The sequence below is a fragment of the Clinocottus analis genome, unplaced genomic scaffold, assembly GCF_023055335.1.
Source record: "Clinocottus analis isolate CAN_PGR_092001 unplaced genomic scaffold, fCliAna1.0.p SCAF_6, whole genome shotgun sequence".
NCBI classification, from domain to species: Eukaryota; Metazoa; Chordata; class Actinopteri; order Perciformes; family Cottidae; genus Clinocottus; species Clinocottus analis.
The window spans coordinates 7,523,446-7,540,626 of record NW_027176218.1 but is presented as its reverse complement, the minus strand read 5'-3'; the positions used below and the strand labels follow the sequence as shown (position 1 = coordinate 7,540,626).

At 42.1% G+C, this 17,181-nt stretch overlaps 2 protein-coding genes across 5 annotated transcripts; one reads left to right on the top strand and one right to left on the bottom strand.

The window, feature by feature from the left end:
• Positions 1-1,284: 1,284 nt before the first annotated feature.
• On the bottom strand, positions 1,285-4,616 carry duox2 (dual oxidase 2). The gene is made up of 9 exons (XM_068603669.1): positions 4,528-4,616; positions 4,005-4,130; positions 3,472-3,631; positions 3,303-3,360; positions 3,074-3,208; positions 2,700-2,907; positions 2,381-2,595; positions 2,104-2,288; positions 1,285-1,850 (listed from the first exon to the last, which is right to left on the bottom strand). The coding sequence occupies exons 3-9, from the start codon at positions 3,616-3,618 to the stop codon at positions 1,839-1,841; spliced, it is 960 nt and encodes a 319-aa protein (XP_068459770.1). The 5' UTR covers positions 3,619-3,631; positions 4,005-4,130; positions 4,528-4,616; the 3' UTR covers positions 1,285-1,838.
• Positions 4,605-17,078, top strand: duox (dual oxidase). Of its 4 annotated transcripts, none has more exons than XM_068603668.1 (33): positions 4,605-4,672; positions 4,755-4,838; positions 4,922-5,086; positions 5,450-5,637; positions 5,790-5,991; positions 7,053-7,219; positions 7,517-7,580; positions 7,964-8,057; positions 8,241-8,331; positions 8,935-9,040; positions 9,268-9,440; positions 9,515-9,690; positions 9,814-9,932; positions 10,044-10,181; positions 10,283-10,396; positions 10,807-11,009; positions 11,301-11,486; positions 11,714-11,939; positions 12,412-12,505; positions 12,598-12,773; positions 12,868-12,937; positions 13,107-13,145; positions 13,569-13,747; positions 13,859-14,089; positions 14,198-14,297; positions 14,392-14,441; positions 14,536-14,663; positions 14,773-14,926; positions 15,077-15,309; positions 15,404-15,562; positions 15,686-15,841; positions 16,342-16,470; positions 16,564-17,078. In XM_068603668.1, exons 1-33 carry the CDS (start codon positions 4,606-4,608, stop codon positions 16,684-16,686), a joined length of 4,584 nt encoding a protein of 1,527 aa, XP_068459769.1. In that variant the 5' UTR covers position 4,605; the 3' UTR covers positions 16,687-17,078. The 4 variants fall into 4 exon arrangements, with proteins under 4 accessions (XP_068459769.1, XP_068459768.1, XP_068459767.1 ...); XM_068603667.1 differs by having other exon boundaries at positions 13,104-13,145; XM_068603666.1 differs by lacking the exons at positions 4,605-4,672; positions 4,755-4,838 and having other exon boundaries at positions 5,038-5,086.
• The last annotated feature ends 103 nt before the right edge of the window (positions 17,079-17,181 follow it).

The following is a 17,181-nucleotide window of genomic DNA, read 5'->3' as shown; positions in this document are numbered from 1 at the left end:
AAAACCACAGGCACAGTTCTAATTAAGGCCCGTAGTGGCAGGCCAAGAAAAATCTCAGATAAGCAGAGGCGAAGGATGGTGAGAACAGTCAAACTCAACCCATAGACCAGCTCCAAAGACCTACAACGTGATCTTTCTGCAGATGGTGTCACTGTGCATCGTTAAACTATTCAGCTCACGTTGCACAAAGAGATGCTGTATGGGAGAGTAATGCGGCAGAAGCCTTTTCTGCGCCCATGCCACAAAAAGAGTCGCTTAAGGTACGCTCAAGCACATTTGAAAAAGCCAGCTTCATTTTGGAATAAGGTGCTGTGGACTGATGAAACTAAAAGTGAGTTATTTGGACACAACAAGGGGCGGTATGATGGCGGAAGAACAACAAAGCGTTCCAAGAGAAACACTTGCTCCCCACAGTAACATTTGGTGGTGGTTCCATCGAGCTGTGGGGCTGTGTGGGCAGTGCAGGTACTGGCAATCTTGTTAAAGTCGGAGGTTGCATGGATTCCAGTCAGTATCAGCAGATTGTTGCGAACAATGTTCAAGAATCAGCGACAAAGTTGAAGTTGCGCCGGGGCTGGATACTTCAACAAGACAATGACCCTAAACACCGATCAAATTCTACCAAAGTATTCTTGCAGAGGAACAAGTACAACGTTGTGGAATGGCCATCTCAGTCCCCAGGCCTGAATATCATTGAAAGTCTGTGGTCTGTTTTAAAGCGGGCGGTCTATGCTCGGAAACCATCAAATCTGACTCAACTGGAGATGTTTTGTAAAGAAGAATCGTCAAAAATACCTTCAACCAGAATCCAGACCCTCATTGGAAGCTATAGGAAGCGTTTAGAGGCTGTTTTTTCTGCAAAAGGAGTATCTACTATATACTACTGTATACTATAATATATTAATATTGATGTCATTTTTCTGTTGAGGTGTCCAAATTTATGCACCTGCCTACTTTTGTTTAAGTAATTATTGCACACTTTCTGTAAATCCTATAAACCTAATTTCACTTCTTAAATATCACTGTGTTTGTCTGCTATATGATATATGTAATTGAAATTGCTGTTCCGGACAACCAATGATACATAAAGGAAAAACTGGAAAATGATCAGGGGTGCCCAAACTCTTTCATAGTATGTGTATTATGGTGATGCTGAAGGCCAAAGACACACCTACTTTTCACATGCAGTATGGGTGATCGTTACCTTTACCAGAGCGTATAGTACAAGAATGTATCACAATATACATTACTGAATGAATGTTATAACACATTAAGAATACAATCTTATAGATTAATGCTTGTTGTTGTTTTTATTTTATTATGGTTGTACTACAAACAAAAAAAAGTACTTACAGACAACACGTAAAATACATGTTCCTCTATTAGGACTTAATCAATTGTTTTTATCCGAGCACTTTGGTTTTCATTCTTCCTTTCGTTTTTTCACATTCATTTGGATCTCAGAAACTGTTCAGGAAGGATGCTGCAACCAATGATGCTGCTCAGGACCTATGTACAAATTACTATACATGATTTTTCATCTTTCATTTCTAATGAAAAGTAGAACGATAGACCTGCAATCCGTATTGATCAGTGTATATACACAGTGTATGGATCCCATACAATTTACCATATTTTACTTGTACTTTACTTATTTAACTACTGCACCATGACAATGAACTTTACATACACAACTATTTACAGTTAATTTCATGCATAACACACAACAGGCTTGCATAGATCATTCAAACAGGTGTGAAGTTAGACACTCCTGCAACACATTCAGCAAACATATCTTCAAGTATTAGCTGGATTCTCTGAGGGAAACCAGGGCGGCTTCATATGTGCTCCTAAAACACAGAAACAAAATCATGTCAGTCCACGAGCAGAAAAGGTGGATATAGCTTCCTTAAATACAAAATAGATATCATTGTGCAATATTCACGAGGTATATGGTGTGGTGGCCATAAAAGCAGAGATTCATCTTATTTCAATCTTGCATCTCTTATTAATACCACTGAATATGTATTTTGCAACAATAAATGCACATCATAGTCACATTATTAACAGATTTATATCAGTACAATGAATAAAGGCACTTACTGCTTTTGATGTCAGTGGGGAAATTGTCACTCCATCAAGAAAAACTGCATTCAGGTATCCCTCCCCATAAGAAACATCCTCGTCTTCATAACTGTCGACACCAACACTGAAAGCCTCTTTTATTTGGTCTGGTAGAAGAAGGTTCAACATCACCACCAGAATCCCGATGACGGCACACAGAACACCTGGAAATGATTTCAGTTAGTAGAAATCTCGCTCTGCGGGCAAGTTTAGAGCTCAAAACATATGAAGTGAATGTGCAGCTGCTCATCGTTACCTGTAGCCAGAGCCAGCCAGAATGAATGGCTGTACTCGATTTCAAAAGAGTCCGTTCCGATGGAGAAAACACACTGCGGTGCATTCATGATGGTGGAGAAGGAGGCCATGGAGAAGAAGATGAAGGCAGCGGTGGCCATCATCATGTACCCGGCATACAGAATGACCGGCATGGAGAAGAGGATATTGGCGAGCATCCAGCAGCAAAATGCTGTCCTGTGAAATGATGTCACTATTTAAATATCTGCTACTGTTAACATTCATCTGATGACACTGACAGTTTATCAATACAAGTTCAAACAGTTGGCAGTCATGATTACCAGAGGGTTGCAGAGGCATATCGTCCAGAGTATCGGTACTGAAAGATGAGTCCACATGGACTGCTCAGGGTGAATTTCTCAGCAATGTACAGGATGGGGTTGGGTAAACCTTTCTCCAGAGCATCCTCATACTCTTCTTCCATAGTGTCATGCCAGCTAAACATCTCATTGTAGTCAATGGTCTCATTGAACTGTACAACAGGATTCCCTGTGAGAGAAAACACACAAAACCCACAAAGTTCAAATGACAGAAGTTGCAGGATTACTCTGGACGGAGCAACCATCTTACAGATATAAGTTGATCAACGCTTAAGAGCTGCCAGTGTATGAGTGTATTGTAAACATATCTGTGCACAACAGCAGCGGTGACTCACCTTTCAGGGTCACATTGATGCCGTACAGGCCAACGTGCAAGCCGATGTCAGCGTTAACCACTGCGTTGCTGAAAGACTTGTAGGTGGCATTAGTGGTCATTCTGGCCTCGGCCCAGTCGTTGGTGAAGTTGAGCGCTAGCGAGAAGAGACACAAAGTGATGAGTGACATCGGCAGGAAAAGGAAAATCTGTGATTTATTCAACGACAATGACAAGAATACAAAACTCACCCACTATCACCACTCCTATGAACAAGCTGATAATTATCCGACACATCCAGAACAGCCTCTGATACGAACATAAAGAGCCAAATTATTCACGGTGCACTGAATCAAAGAGGAGACAATAATTCGGAGGTTTTTGCAGTGAGTAATAGTTCACGTGATGAATTGCACTCACCGACTTCCCTCGAATCCCTGGCAGAATGAGAAGAAGACTGACTGCTAGCACAAGAAAGACCAGAATAATGGTAAGCAAGGGGCCACTGAAGATGAAGGAGGTCCTTTGTAGAGGGTAGAATGGGTAAATGCCATCGTAGAAAGTCATCTTAGCTCCTTAGCTGAGACGAGACAGTGCAACAGAGAAGACAGTGTTAGAGGCAGGGCTCTCAGTTTCCTCCAGAGGCAGACATAGCAGCACTTGTTCCTTACGGCAGATACGCTATGGGAGGAATATTACTGCTGTGTAACATGGTGCACGAGGAAGCACAACCGTGTCTGACTCGTGTAATGTCACCTAATGTGTCTCCTTGCTGCAAGTAAATGAATGCATCTGTGTAATAAAGAAAGGCATGGAATTATATCGGTCATCCACTCGACCACCTGTTATAGGTGCTCTGGATTTTAAATCATTCCTTTGCACCTAAATGTGAAATAAAGTTTCAAAATAAAACCCATCAGTGAAACAGAGAAAATCCAAAAGATCTTTCTTACCTGAAAGTTGAAAGACGAGTAAACGGCAGGAGAACAGTGAAGTGTAAATGTTGAGGGAACATACACTTCTTTTATACCCCCGGCCCCCTTTGTTTCACCGAGGAGGAGGATGCATTGACTGGAATGCTGTGGAAAAGAGGTGGTGTCCAGAAGTAATGACCATTCCCATTTTTGGCAACACAGGTCTAATGCAGTTTGAGATTAGCTGTGCAATACAAGTTGGTTTAGTTATTGCACCATCCTTCACCTGCACTTATGCTCCTGCACTGCAACGACTACTGCACTCCTACACGCCAGCCTCTCCAGTAGGTAAGACTCAACTATCTCATCTTCTCCTATCAAACACTCGCTGATTCAGGAAACAGGACATTGTCTTTAAAAGTCTTCAGTTAACAGCATCGAAGTTGAACTAAAGTGTTGGTGTTCATCATAAAAGGTGTCAGCTGTCGAATTAGACTTCCTGTCTTGTCTTTCTGCTGAACCGAGAACGTGTGTTACACAGAACTCAGTAAATGTTTGTTACCTTCACCTTGTCTTCACTTTCCAGAAGTCCTTCACTCCTCTCGGCTGCAGACCGAGCGGAAGAGCATCTCTCGCATCAATGGATTTGCGTAGACGGGTTTGGAGCACCTGCGCAGCGGTTGGCTTGGTGCTCATAGTCAGTGAACGTAAGTACACTACAACAGCACTTCAGTCATCTACTCAGTAAACCTCTTAAAGTGCAGTTTAAAGGCGACATTTCTTAAACAGAGTCACGCTGTGAAATAACCTGGGAGGTTCCTCGTTTCGACGGCTGGTACAACAGTTTGGGATATCCCAAACGCGGAGCAGTCGGTAAGTTGCACGTTTGCAGCTTGCAGCAGCAGCAGCAGCAGCAGCGGCAGCAGCAGTTTACCTACACTCTTGTGCTCGTGCAGGTTCTCACCTTGTGCGCCTCGTGCCTGCGCATTACTGGGACGGAGTCTACCAACCTGTCCAGGAGCCGCTGCGGCCAAACCCCCGCAGACTGAGCAACCTGCTGGCCAGGGGCCCCTCCGGGTTGCCCTCGACACGCAACCAGACCGTGCTCTCTCTGTTCTTTGGTAAATATTGCAGGCAGTGCGTTGCATTGAAGTGCACGATCAAAAAATATGAAATTAGAAAGCCGAATTGACCCATGGTGAGCTTTTGTTGTGAGGGTGCACCCATATTTTACCGAAATGCATGTGCAAGATTTTCTCAACAATTTTTTAATACTTTCACTGTTACTAATGTGACTTTTATATTAAGTAACTTACTTCTCAATTAAACATTCTACAAAATGCATATTGCAAATCAAATTATTTGACAGATATTTAATTCATCTAATGTTAAGATTAATCTGATTTGTCTTTTGTTACGGAGCCAAAAAAAATCAAACAAAGTTTTTTTATAGATGGTTTGTTTATTTTTTTTTTACTTCTCAGGTTATCATGTTTCTTTTGAAATGTTTGACTCAAGAACTCCAGGGTGTCCACCTGAGTTTATGAACATCCCAGTCCCAAAAGGTGACCCTTACTTTGACCCCACTGCCTCTGGACAAGTCCTGCTGCCCTTCCAGAGGGGACCGTGGGACAAAGAGTCCGGCCAGAGCCCCAGTAATCCTCGCACACAGGTATCAATCTGAATTAAATGCAAACAGTACATATGAACAGTACATTAAGATCTGTAGTGGCACTAAAAGGCACTTTGCGTTATTGTTACCCGACATTTTTATTTTTCCTTAAGTGCAGAAATTTTAGAAAAAAATAAATATGCCACATGCAGGTCAACTTGGTGACAGCATGGATAGATGGCAGCTCCATCTATGGTCCCTCCACATCCTGGTCTGACTCCCTGAGGAGCTTCTCTCGAGGGCTCTTGACTTCTGGCCCTGAGTGGAACATGCCAAATCAGGCCACAGGACACAGTCTCATGTGGAGCGCCGCTGACCCCTCAACAGGAAACCATGGAACTAATGGGCTTTTTGGTGAGACTTTTTTATATTCTTTAGATCCGACCTGAAACACTGTTTGCATTATAAGTAATTTGATTGTCCACTGAGTTCCAGACACTGGGGTTTAAGCTCATCAGGATCATTTTATAAAGGTGTTATTTCCACTAAACTCTATGCCATTGATTCACACAAAAGCAGTCATAAGTCATTTAAGTCCATGTGGAGTGTTGTTGTAAATGCAAATATACAGTCCACGTCGATTGATTTAGTAAAGAGATGGCTGGAGCTCAATCCAAAACAATGGAGCTCAAGTGACCCCAAACTCAACAGCAATGTCTCTCTCTCTCTGTTCTGCCTACACAGATTATTTTCTCTTAAAGAAACGTCAATAAAGGCCATTATTACACACACAAACTAGTTGAAACTGTATATAATAGATCTGCAAATCTCAGCAAATTTGATCCAAAACTATCTGAAGGCACAGCTTGAAATATGTTTTATTGCTTGTTTGGCTGAACTTTAGACAATCAGATACCTGAACTGTTTTTTTTACACTGTATGAGGTAATAGTAACGATAGTGCAAACAGCTGAACTCAAGCGGCAAGAATTTTGTGCAAATATTATTTCCCTGATCAGCGTTGCAGCCTGTAAGGCTTAGTCAAAAGAGGCCCTGCCTGACGTGAGTTATGACTCTTTAATTATTGGGTTAATGGCTTGTCACACTCACCGCAGTAAATCCCTCTCTCAATAGCACAGAGGATACCGTACAGTTGTCTTGGAACCAGTGTTTTGTTGCTTGTGTTTGGAAAAGGTGTGTAGTTATTATGTGGGGTGAAGGCGGGGGATTTTCTGATGTTGTCACCGCTCTGTTGTCACGTCCTTAAAAACAAACAGCCAAATTATTAATCCATTTGTGGTCATCAGTAAAGATAATGGGAGCGTGTCACACGACTGAAACCTTTTCAGTCGTTTGCATTTTGTATGAAAAACATGTTAAATAAACAGCCTCTTCTCTGTTTATTGGGTTAGTGGTGTTGATTCACATGATGGAGGAGCAGAATTCCCTATAATTTGTGCCATCTTCTGTGTCCAGAGTTGGGAAATGCCTGGGCCAATGAGAACGTGTTCACAGCAGCAGAGGGGATTATCTGGTTTCGGTACCACAATTATGTAGCTTCCCAACTGCATGAGGAACACCCAGAGTGGTCAGACGAAAAGCTGTTTCAAAACGCCAGGAAGACCGTTGTTGCCACATTCCAGGTATGAGGAAAAGTCTCCAGGTAATCGTCCCGCCACTCAGGTGAATGATTTAATTTGCACTCCGGAGAGCGAGGTTGTATTAATACTGGATGCTTGTGATTTATGAATGACATTGGGAATGAAACTAACTGGAACTAACTTCAATCAAACTATGCTTATTTGTCATATCAAGCCCAACATAGCAAAAGAAACCTTGAACGGAGAAAAATACGTATACCACATCATACAATCATGTTTAGTTTTAGTGTATTCAGAAAAGCTGCAATAACTTTGGTGCCTGCTGTTTATCCCACACAGAATATTGCTCTCTACGAGTGGCTGCCTGGATATCTTGGAGACGAAAAGCTTCCTACTTACCCAGGTAAGACTCAGCCAGAGTGCGTGTACGTACAAGTGGAGGGGAACAGGTAATGCACTGGTGACCACAAGCCGTGGTCAGGTGAGCTACCGTTGTTGGTGTTCAACAAATATTGGCTCCGTCAGCAAAGCATCACCCTGCGTCCCCGTCTGTTGCTGAATAAGCACCCGCAGCTGTAGAAAGTTAAAGGGACAATGGTCAGATGAGCCCATGACTGCCCATTCAATCTTCATTTTCAGATTTACTCTGCTTATGTTGCCTCAGGTAGAGCTTCTGGATGGTGGCATAAGGTGTTTGCATGCATGGGGATTGTTTCAGCTTGCAAGTTAGTTAGTTTACGTCTTGTATTGGTTTGACTTTTTATTTTTTTTCCCCGCTTTACACAGGTTACCAGAAGTTTGTTGATCCAGGGGTCTCTCCTGAGTTTCAGGCTGCCATACGATTTGGCATCACTATGGCCCCACCTGGTGTTTACATGAGGTACTATACTATTGTTTTTCAGTTGACACATTGAAAAATCAAAGCTCACTTTGTTTAGCGGGTTTTAGTTGAGTGTGAATTGTCAATGGGGTGCTGTGAACGGTGTCCGACACCATCTAAAAAACAGTATGTGCTTATTATTAGAAATTAAACCCACCGCATCGACTCTCCTTTTTCTTACAGAAACAGAACCTGCCATTTTAGGAAGCTTGTCAACATAGATGGCAGCACATCACCAGCAATGCGTCTTTGTAACAGCTTTTGGAAACGTCAGGTAGATTACGGTCATACGTCTGCATTTTCAAATTGACTTGTGTACTCATTTTAACACAATATGCTTTAATCACAAACTGTCTCTCGGCCACTGTCTGACACAAAAAAAGTTTGTCATGTATGTAGTAGCAAGATTATTTTTTTTAAATTAGAGCAAGCAGAGAAGTTACATCTAGTACAATTATTTTTGAATGGGGACATTGTAAAAGTGCTGAGGGATAACAGCTCTAAAAGGATTTTAATCAGGATCGTTGTGGCTTTAGAAGCAGGAACGTAAAAAAATGTGGTTCTCTGAGCTCAAATAAGTCAGTTTGTATTTCCTTGTATTTCTTTATATTCTTGTCCATAAATTCTTATTTCTGTTTTCCTTTAAAAAAAATAGTGTTTGCTATTGAATTGGAGATAGAACAAGCAAATAAGACTAATATGTTTGTTTATTTTGAAGGTCCTGTGATGACACACACACAGACACACACACACACACACACACACACACACACACACACACACACACACACACACACACACACACACACACACACACACACACACACACATAGACGCAAATCATCATGTCTTAATGCTTTTGTCAACCTGTTTCCAGACAGGCTATGATAAGACAACGAGCCAGGACATAGACGACCTCCTCATGGGCATGGCTTCGCAGATTGCAGAGAGAGAAGACAATGTTGTTGTGGAGGACCTAAGAGGTGATTCATCATACATGCATTGCATATTTCAGAAACAGATTTTCAAATGCAACTTGTTGATTTTGACTTGAGTGGTGTTTCAGAAAATTGGTACCACTTAAGTATCACAAGCAATCATACATATACCATGGGAATCTATAATAGAATCACGATGCAAATCATTCATGAACATGTTTTCAAGTTATCAGGTAATATTCACAGCTCTGATCTCATTTGCACCCTGACAGACTTCATGTATGGACCTCTGAGGTTCACTCGCTCAGATTTGGTGGCCAGCACCATCCAGAGAGGAAGAGACTTTGGCTTGCGTAGTTACACTGAGCTCAGAAAAGCTCTGGATCTGCCTCCTGTCAAGACGTTTGAAGACATAAATCCTGAGCTCAACAGCACCAACCCACAGGTACAAATCTTTAAACAAAGATTGATCCACCTGCATAAAAATAGTGAATTAGAGTGTGTTCTTTTGCCCAACAGTTGCTCAACAATATTGCAGAACTGTACGGCAGAGACATCTCAAAACTGGAGCTCTTCCCCGGAGGACTGCTGGAGTCTTTTGATGGTCCGGGTCCAGTTTTCTCTGCAATAATCTTGGACCAGTTTGAACGCATCAGAAATGGAGACCGCTTCTGGTTCGAGAACAAACAGAATGGGTAAGCTCCTCTCTGAAGGACGTAAAATAGCAAAAGGTTGTGAGTGTCTGATCTTACAATATTATGTAATTCACCTCATGTGCTGATCATCTCACTACAGTTGTGATCTTTGTTTTTTTTCAGTTTGTTCACAGATGAGGAGATCGAGTTGATCCGCAATGTGACCTTTCATGACGTTCTCATCGCAGTCACAAGCGCAGGAACCACTGATATACAAAATAATGTCTTCTTCTGGACAGATGGTAATTATGTGTATTCGATTTATTTAAAAAAAATTAAAAAAAGAAAGGATTTTGTTCAAATCAATGATATAATATTTAAAGGATGGATAAATCAACTCTCTGTTACCATAGGTGACCCTTGTCCTCAGCCCGCACAGCTGAACGCATCAATGCTCCATCCCTGCACTAATGCTACCAAACTTAATTACTTTGAAGGGAGCAGAGCTGGCTTTGGGATATTTATTGTTGTTCTGTTCTTCTTTCCTGTCGGTCAGTAACACAAATCCATCTCCTTTTGCACAGCAATAATTATAATTTCAGCAGTTTGGTTGTTGAACTGATAATCCAATCGGATTATTCTACTTCCACAGTTAGTTTTCTGGTGGCCTGCATGGTGGCGTATCTCCGCAAGTACAGGTACAGGAAATTCCAAAGAAGAAGAAAAGATGGTGACAGAACAGAGGAGCCATCTGTTGGAATCACGGGTACGTAATCCAGGGGGATTAAAAAAAATACTTCTAACATTTATAGCAGTGCCCAATGTTAGTAAAAACATACTCATTGTAATGTTTTACAACTGACTCAATCTCAATTACTAATAAATGTCAGCTGACCGTCAGCAGCTATGATTTACTGCAGCGCTGGCCTGCAGCAGCCAGTACGTACTGTATGTCACACGGTATCAACCCAATTATAAAACTGAGCTGATTATATGCATTTAGGACCATTCATGATTTATATATCCTGTCACTTAATGAACCCAACCTATAAACACGGCAAAAACTGATATTCAAATGCAATAGTGAAACCAAACTGTCAGTTGTGCTCTTTCACACCTGCAGTCCTCATCATCATCCTGAATCCTGTCTTGCACCATTCTGCTTTTGCTTTCCAGCCTATGAGTGGCAGGGCCATAAAAAACCTCTGCATCCCGTCAGCGTGGAGCTCGATGAGAAGAGGAGGCTGCAGCTCTTTGACAGATCTGGGTCCTCTCACCGCTGCCTCAATCTGGACAACCAGGACTACCTAGACATCCATCTCTCCAACGACCAGCACCAGAAATCTCTACTGCTCAAAGTATCAAAAGAGTACGACCTGGTGAGCAGCTGGAAGTGGGGCAGGAGGGAGATTTATAACTTTAGCTTCTGAAAAGCTGCAGTGTAATTCAAGATGTAGGGAAAAAAGGCTTTTCTTTTTTTAATGCTGCTACTGTTGCATTTTGTCTCAGCATAAACATCAAATTCATCAAACACTTTCTCTCTTTACCGGTGATGTTATTTGGAACCTTATTCAATCGATGATGCCGGGATGATTCTGCAGATGTACCTGATCTAAATCACTTTTTATCTCACTCCAGTTCTGTTTTTCTTCTTGTGTCTGCATCTCCAGGTGCTGTTTTTTGATGACGAGAGCAAACGTGCAGCGTTTGTCAAGTATCTCTGCCCGGGGGTGACAGACCTCGCACAGGAGATTAGAGTGATGGAGATGAGAGAGAGAGAACTGCTGAAGGAGGCTTTAACCAAAGAGCAGAGGGCTCAGATTGTGGAAACTTTCATTCGACACGCTTTCTCTAAGGTACCATCAGCCTCTGGATGTTTACCTCATCCTCCGCTCTGTTACAGCGGCAGCAGATTTAAGCTCGGCCACAACATGTCGTCAAACCTTGTTTGAGGTCAAATTCGGTCCGACCTCCAGCCAAAAGAACTAATTGTTGGTCTTGATGGTGACCTCATCTGTGATGGACAAACAGTAACCTCAGTTAACGTTGTGATATTGCTAATGACATACCCTCTGGTTCACAGGTCTTGGAAATAGAGAAGTGTGACGCTGGGGATATGAGTGGCGTTTCCCACAAGAAAGCCAGAGAGGTCCTCCAGTGTGAGCTGACAGCGGCTGAGTTTGCTGATGCTCTCGGCCTCAAGCCCGACTCCTTATTTGTAGACTCCATGTTCACGCTCGCTGATAAAGATGGAAATGGTTACCTCTCCTTCCAAGAGTTTCTTGATGTGATGGTTATCTTTATGAAAGGTAAAATGCAGGACTCCAAAGTGCTGTGTTGTGTATCTAAGTGTGCTGCTATTGAAAACATGTACATTTAAATTGGATTTTTATTCCAAGTAGAGGGAGTGAATTAATTATTTTTTCAGCACTAATTTAAAAAGAACAAAACTGATGCTCCAATATTTCAATGACTATTTCTTTTTGCGATTAGCTCGACATTTTAGCAGACATTTTTATTTTAAAAATCACAACAATTCAACAAAACAGAATTGATGAAACAGCGGCATTTGAAACTTTTTTGCGGATGATCTACTGCGACTGTTAAGAAACACATTATGAAATCAGTTAAATAAATCAATTAATCAAGGAAAGTAGAGGTTTTACAGATTTATGTAATGTATCTCTAAACAGGATAATGTCTGAATGTCGGATAAAAAGGTTGAGGTCAGGATCAATCTCGTCCTACATTATATCATTGACGTTGTTTGTATTTAATCAGGGTCTCCTGAGGAAAAATCTAAACTGATGTTCTCCATGAACGACATTGGTGGAACTGGTTTCTTATCAAAAGAGGAGTTTGCCCGGATGCTCAGGTTTGATCAATCTTTTCTTATTATTTTCATGACTGCACCAACATTTCTTTTCTGTCTGATGACTCATCTTTTGGCCTTTTGATGTGCTGCAGGTCTTTCATTGAAATCTCAAATGGTGCTCTGTCAAAGAGCCAGGCAGAGGACGGCATCAAGGCTATGATGCAGGCAGCGGGCTTTGAAGACAAGGAGAAAATCACATGGGAGGACTTCCATTTCCTCCTGCGGGACCACGATAAGGAGCTGCAGTTTGCCCAACTCAATGTCAAAGGCTAGAGAAAGTCTTGTCTAAGAAGATCTTTTCTGTAACGTCCTCATTTGTCTGACCTCATATGATGAAATGGATGTGTCTGCTGTGTGTGCAGGGATGGAGAAACAAGGGAAGAAGCGGATGAGTCGAGACCAGAGGGTGTCCTTCATCTGTCCAGGAAACAGGTCAGAGAAACGGACACAGGCCGTGATCACTCATCCAGATCACAACTGGTGCTTGTCACTGTGGATAAAAACAGTGACCCGCTGTAGCTTTGTTACTTCTTCATTTCATTCATAGATCCCAAGTGAATATCGTATCCAAGCTTACAATGTTTGTCTTTCATTGCAGCAGCAACAAGACAGATGGATCGGAGTTGCGCAGGCGGAAAAAGTTGGTTCCTTATTTGATTTTTTCTGCTCTTGCAAAATGACTAAAAGGGAAAGATAAGATGACAACAAACTAAATTCCCCATAGAGAAGTTAAACATATTAGAAATTATGAAATGAAGTATCTACTGAAAACTCCCCCCTTCCCTCACCCTGAGTAAAAGAAAAAGTATGTCTGTCGTTATTATTTATTGAGGAAACTGCGGTTGTATGGAAAACCACGGCAGCCTGTGGTTTCCCAAAATGTATGAAGTTGCATATTTGATGAAACTGCTCTTGAGTCGCTCAAACTACAGTAGAAAGCTAAAGCATCACACCCTACTTCCTCTGTGATGGGGTGACCTGAATATGATCAAAAGTTCAATAGCTACATGAGAACAAGAGTATCCTCTGAGTAAAAATGGATGATAGTTATTAATATTTTCAGGTCAGGTGTCAACACTCCGAATGTCTACGTGAGGCCCAAGCGTGAGCAGTACATAAGGAACCCGATCCAACAAAAGATCCAACACTTCAAACGTTTCATTGAGAATTATCGCCGTCATATCGTCTGCTTCACCGTCGTGTACGGCATCGCAGCCGGCGTGGCACTCGAGAGATGTTACTGTGAGTCGAAATCATTCCTCTCCTTGTTAATTATGCCAATATGTCGTGTTCCTCTTTTGACCCTCAGCCTCATACCTTTTTTTTTCTGACCCAATTAAAAAATGTTTTCAGACTACAGTTTGCAGTCCGATGCGACAGGCATCCCCGAGACTTCGGTGGTGGGCATCGTCGTCTCCCGTGGCTCGGCCGCCTCCATCTCCTTCCTGTTTCCCTACATGCTCCTCACTGTGTGTCGCAACCTCATCACACTGTGCCGGGAGACATTCCTGAACCGCTACATCCCCTTCGACGCAGCCATTGACTTCCACCGCTTCATGGCCATGACCGCCATCCTTCTTACAGGTCGGTAGCCCGAAGGAGATGAAAGCGGAGAGTGATGGCGGGAAGTTAAATTCTGCTCTTCATCTGTTTATTTGTGTGAGCTCACTTTTATTTCTGTTCCAACTGTAGTTGTTCATAGTTTGGGCCACGTGTTCAACATTTACATCTTCTCCGTCAGCAACCTCAGCATCCTGTCTTGTCTGTTCCCCAAAGTCTTTTCCAACAACGGGTATTGTTTGATATATCTGCCTGATTATAGCAGTTATTTGTACACTTTATGGAGCTTCATGTGTGCTGATTCACACCGTGTGTTTTCATGTTAGGTCTGAACTTCCTCTGAAGTGGTTCTGGTGGTTCTTTCAAACCGTTCCAGGTATGATAGGAAACAGTTTTTATGACCTCCAGTGGTACACTGCTTGTTACATTACGGTTAATCCAGTTTTTGCTCTTCTTTGTCCTTTTCCTAGGAATGACTGGTGTATTGCTTCTTTTTACTTTGGCATTTATGTACGTTTTTGCCTCACCCTATTTCCGTCGCATCAGCTTTCGTGGATTTTGGATCACACATTACTTCTACATTGTTGTATACATTCTGGTAAGTACTTATCGGACATTAAAGTACTCCAAATCCACTCTACAGTCAGGTGACTTGCATCATGAGAGGCAGTTTTTACCAAATAATGTGATGCTGGCTTTGTCAACAGACAGTTGTTCATGGCAGTTACGCCCTGATCCAAGACCCCCGTTTCTACATCTATTTAATTCCCCCTGCGCTGCTCTTTTTGCTGGACAAACTGATCAGCTTGAGCAGGAAGAACCTCGAGATCCCGGTGCTCAGAGCTGAACTGCTGCCTTCAGGTGACTGTTCTGAAAAATCATCAAAATGTCTTGTTATTCTGTGCCTCTACTTGATTTTAGTCACTTTTTCATTATCTTCAGTGAAATCAGGTGACAATTGTGTGCATTGTGCATTCAAGTTCACACTTCCCTTGGCTTTCCCACCCGTAGGTGTGACACATCTGGAGTTCAAGCGACCACAGGGCTTTGTGTATCGTTCAGGCCAGTGGGTTCGTATCGCATGCCTGATGTTGGACACAGATGAGTACCATCCTTTCACACTGACATCAGCCCCGCATGAAGAGACGCTGAGCCTGCACATCCGAGCTGTGGGGCCCTGGACCAGCCAGCTCAGAGACCTCTACGCCGAAGAGAGCCTGGTCGAGCTCGGAGCCTATCCAAAGGCAGGATAAAGCATTATTTAGTGTCTGTAAATAGTGTACCCTTGTTCTTCATACTTTGTGTTTTCATGATATTCATATTCCATTTCATCCTAAGCTGTACTTGGATGGTCCGTTTGGTGAGGGCCATCAGGAGTGGATTGACTTTGAGGTGTCTGTTCTGGTGGGAGGAGGAATTGGAGTGACCCCATTCACCTCCATCCTCAAAGACCTCGTGTTCAAATCCTCCATCAAGTCCAAGATTCAGTGCAAAAAGGTACCACTTAAAAACTTACAATTAATTTTGTCTTGAATCTGTCCCAGGGGAATTATTGATTTGTACAAGAAGCTCACTCTTTCGCTCTCTTTTCTCTCTCGAACATTCCTTGGTTGTTTGAAGGTGTACTTCATCTGGGTGACGCGAACACAGCGTCAGTTCGAGTGGGTGTCAGACATCATCAGGGAGGTGGAGGAGATGGACACCCAGGAGCTGGTCTCAGTCCACACCTACATCACGCAGGTTGCCGAAAAGTTCGACCTGCGCACCACCATGCTGGTGAGATCCAAGTGTAGAAAGAAAAAAAATCTAAATTATTAATAATTGCACATAACAATTCATTTCAATGTTTACTTCCAAATGAGTGGTTTATTTCAGTGATAGTTCAATTTTTTGGGGAAATAAGCACCTTCTCTTTATATATGATACATATAAAGCTACAGCCAACAGTTGGTTAGCTTAGCTTAACTTAGCATGAAGACTGGAAACAGGAAGAAACAGCTGGCCTGCCTCCGCCAAAGATAACAAGCTCTAAAGCTCTAAAAAAAAAAATGGTTGCAGTGCACACATATGAACACATGAACATAAAAACTCAACTTCTTGTTTTTACAGATTGAAATAACAAGATATATAACGTGTTCCACTTTGTCCAGTCTTAATGCAAAGTTAGCTAAGCTAACCGGCTGCTGTAACTTCCTATTTAGCAGTCTAAACTGTCAAACTGTTCTTTCAATAGTAACGAAATCCACCACTGATCTCTCACCCTTGTCTTTTGACAGTATGTGTGTGAGCGCCACTTTCAGAAGGTGTGGAACCGCAGTCTCTTCACCGGCCTGCGCTCCGTCACTCACTTCGGCCGGCCGCCTCTGGTGTCCTTTCTCAGCTCACTGCAGGAAGTTCACCCCGAGGTCAGTCCTTCATCCAGCTTCGGCTACCTCGTGGTTGTCTGATACATTGCCCTATACATCAACATACTTTTCACCTTGTCTTACTCTCCGTAGGTGGGTAAAATCGGTGTATTCAGCTGCGGACCACCTGGACTGACCAAGAATGTGGAGAAAGCTTGCCAGAAGATGAACAAGAGGGACCAGGCCCATTTTATACATCACTATGAGAACTTCTGACTTGCCTCTTGGCTGTGGACTACATGGCTGCAGAACAAAAGATGAGATACTACAGCAGTTAATGACAAAATCGCACCATCACAGAGCCAATGTAGGAAGTTTTAATACATTGTAATGTGTACTGACTAAATGTGTCTTCTTCTTTACATCTGTATTCTCTTTTCATGAATATTATTGTTATACATTCATTTCAAACAGTCATGAATGAGATTTGTTCTTTATTATATCACAAAACATTCATGAATATATTCAAAAGATATGTTAAATCATTTCTGATCATCATGCAAGTTGTCCTTTGCTGTTTGACTCAATTATCTAACTGCCGTTGCCTGTAATGACATGTCTTTGTTCGATTGATTTAGTGTCATTGATTTCTTGTTTTCTGTTTGAAATATGTGGAACAAATAAAGTCATATTTTAAAATAGATTTTCAAGCCGTTCTTGTCAGAAGGACATTGTGAGTTCTACGTTCATAAAAGCAGCTGTAAATATATC

Excerpts from the sequence above, each read along its gene's own strand:
- duox2 (XM_068603669.1), bottom strand. The coding sequence starts at position 3,618 with ATGACTTTCTACGATGGCATTTACCCATTCTACCCTCTACAAAGGACC. Across the intron at positions 2,908-3,073 it reads CATCAATGTGACCCTGAAAG|GGAATCCTGTTGTACAGTTC; the intron begins GTGAGTCACCGC and ends TTTCTCTCACAG. Across the intron at positions 2,596-2,699 it reads TATGCCTCTGCAACCCTCTG|GACAGCATTTTGCTGCTGGA; the intron begins GTAATCATGACT and ends ATCATTTCACAG.
- duox (XM_068603667.1), top strand. The coding sequence starts at position 4,606 with ATGGATTTGCGTAGACGGGTTTGGAGCACCTGCGCAGCGGTTGGCTTG. Across the intron at positions 5,638-5,789 it reads CCAGTAATCCTCGCACACAG|GTCAACTTGGTGACAGCATG; the intron begins GTATCAATCTGA and ends TGCCACATGCAG. Across the intron at positions 11,940-12,411 it reads GATGGTTATCTTTATGAAAG|GGTCTCCTGAGGAAAAATCT; the intron begins GTAAAATGCAGG and ends GTATTTAATCAG.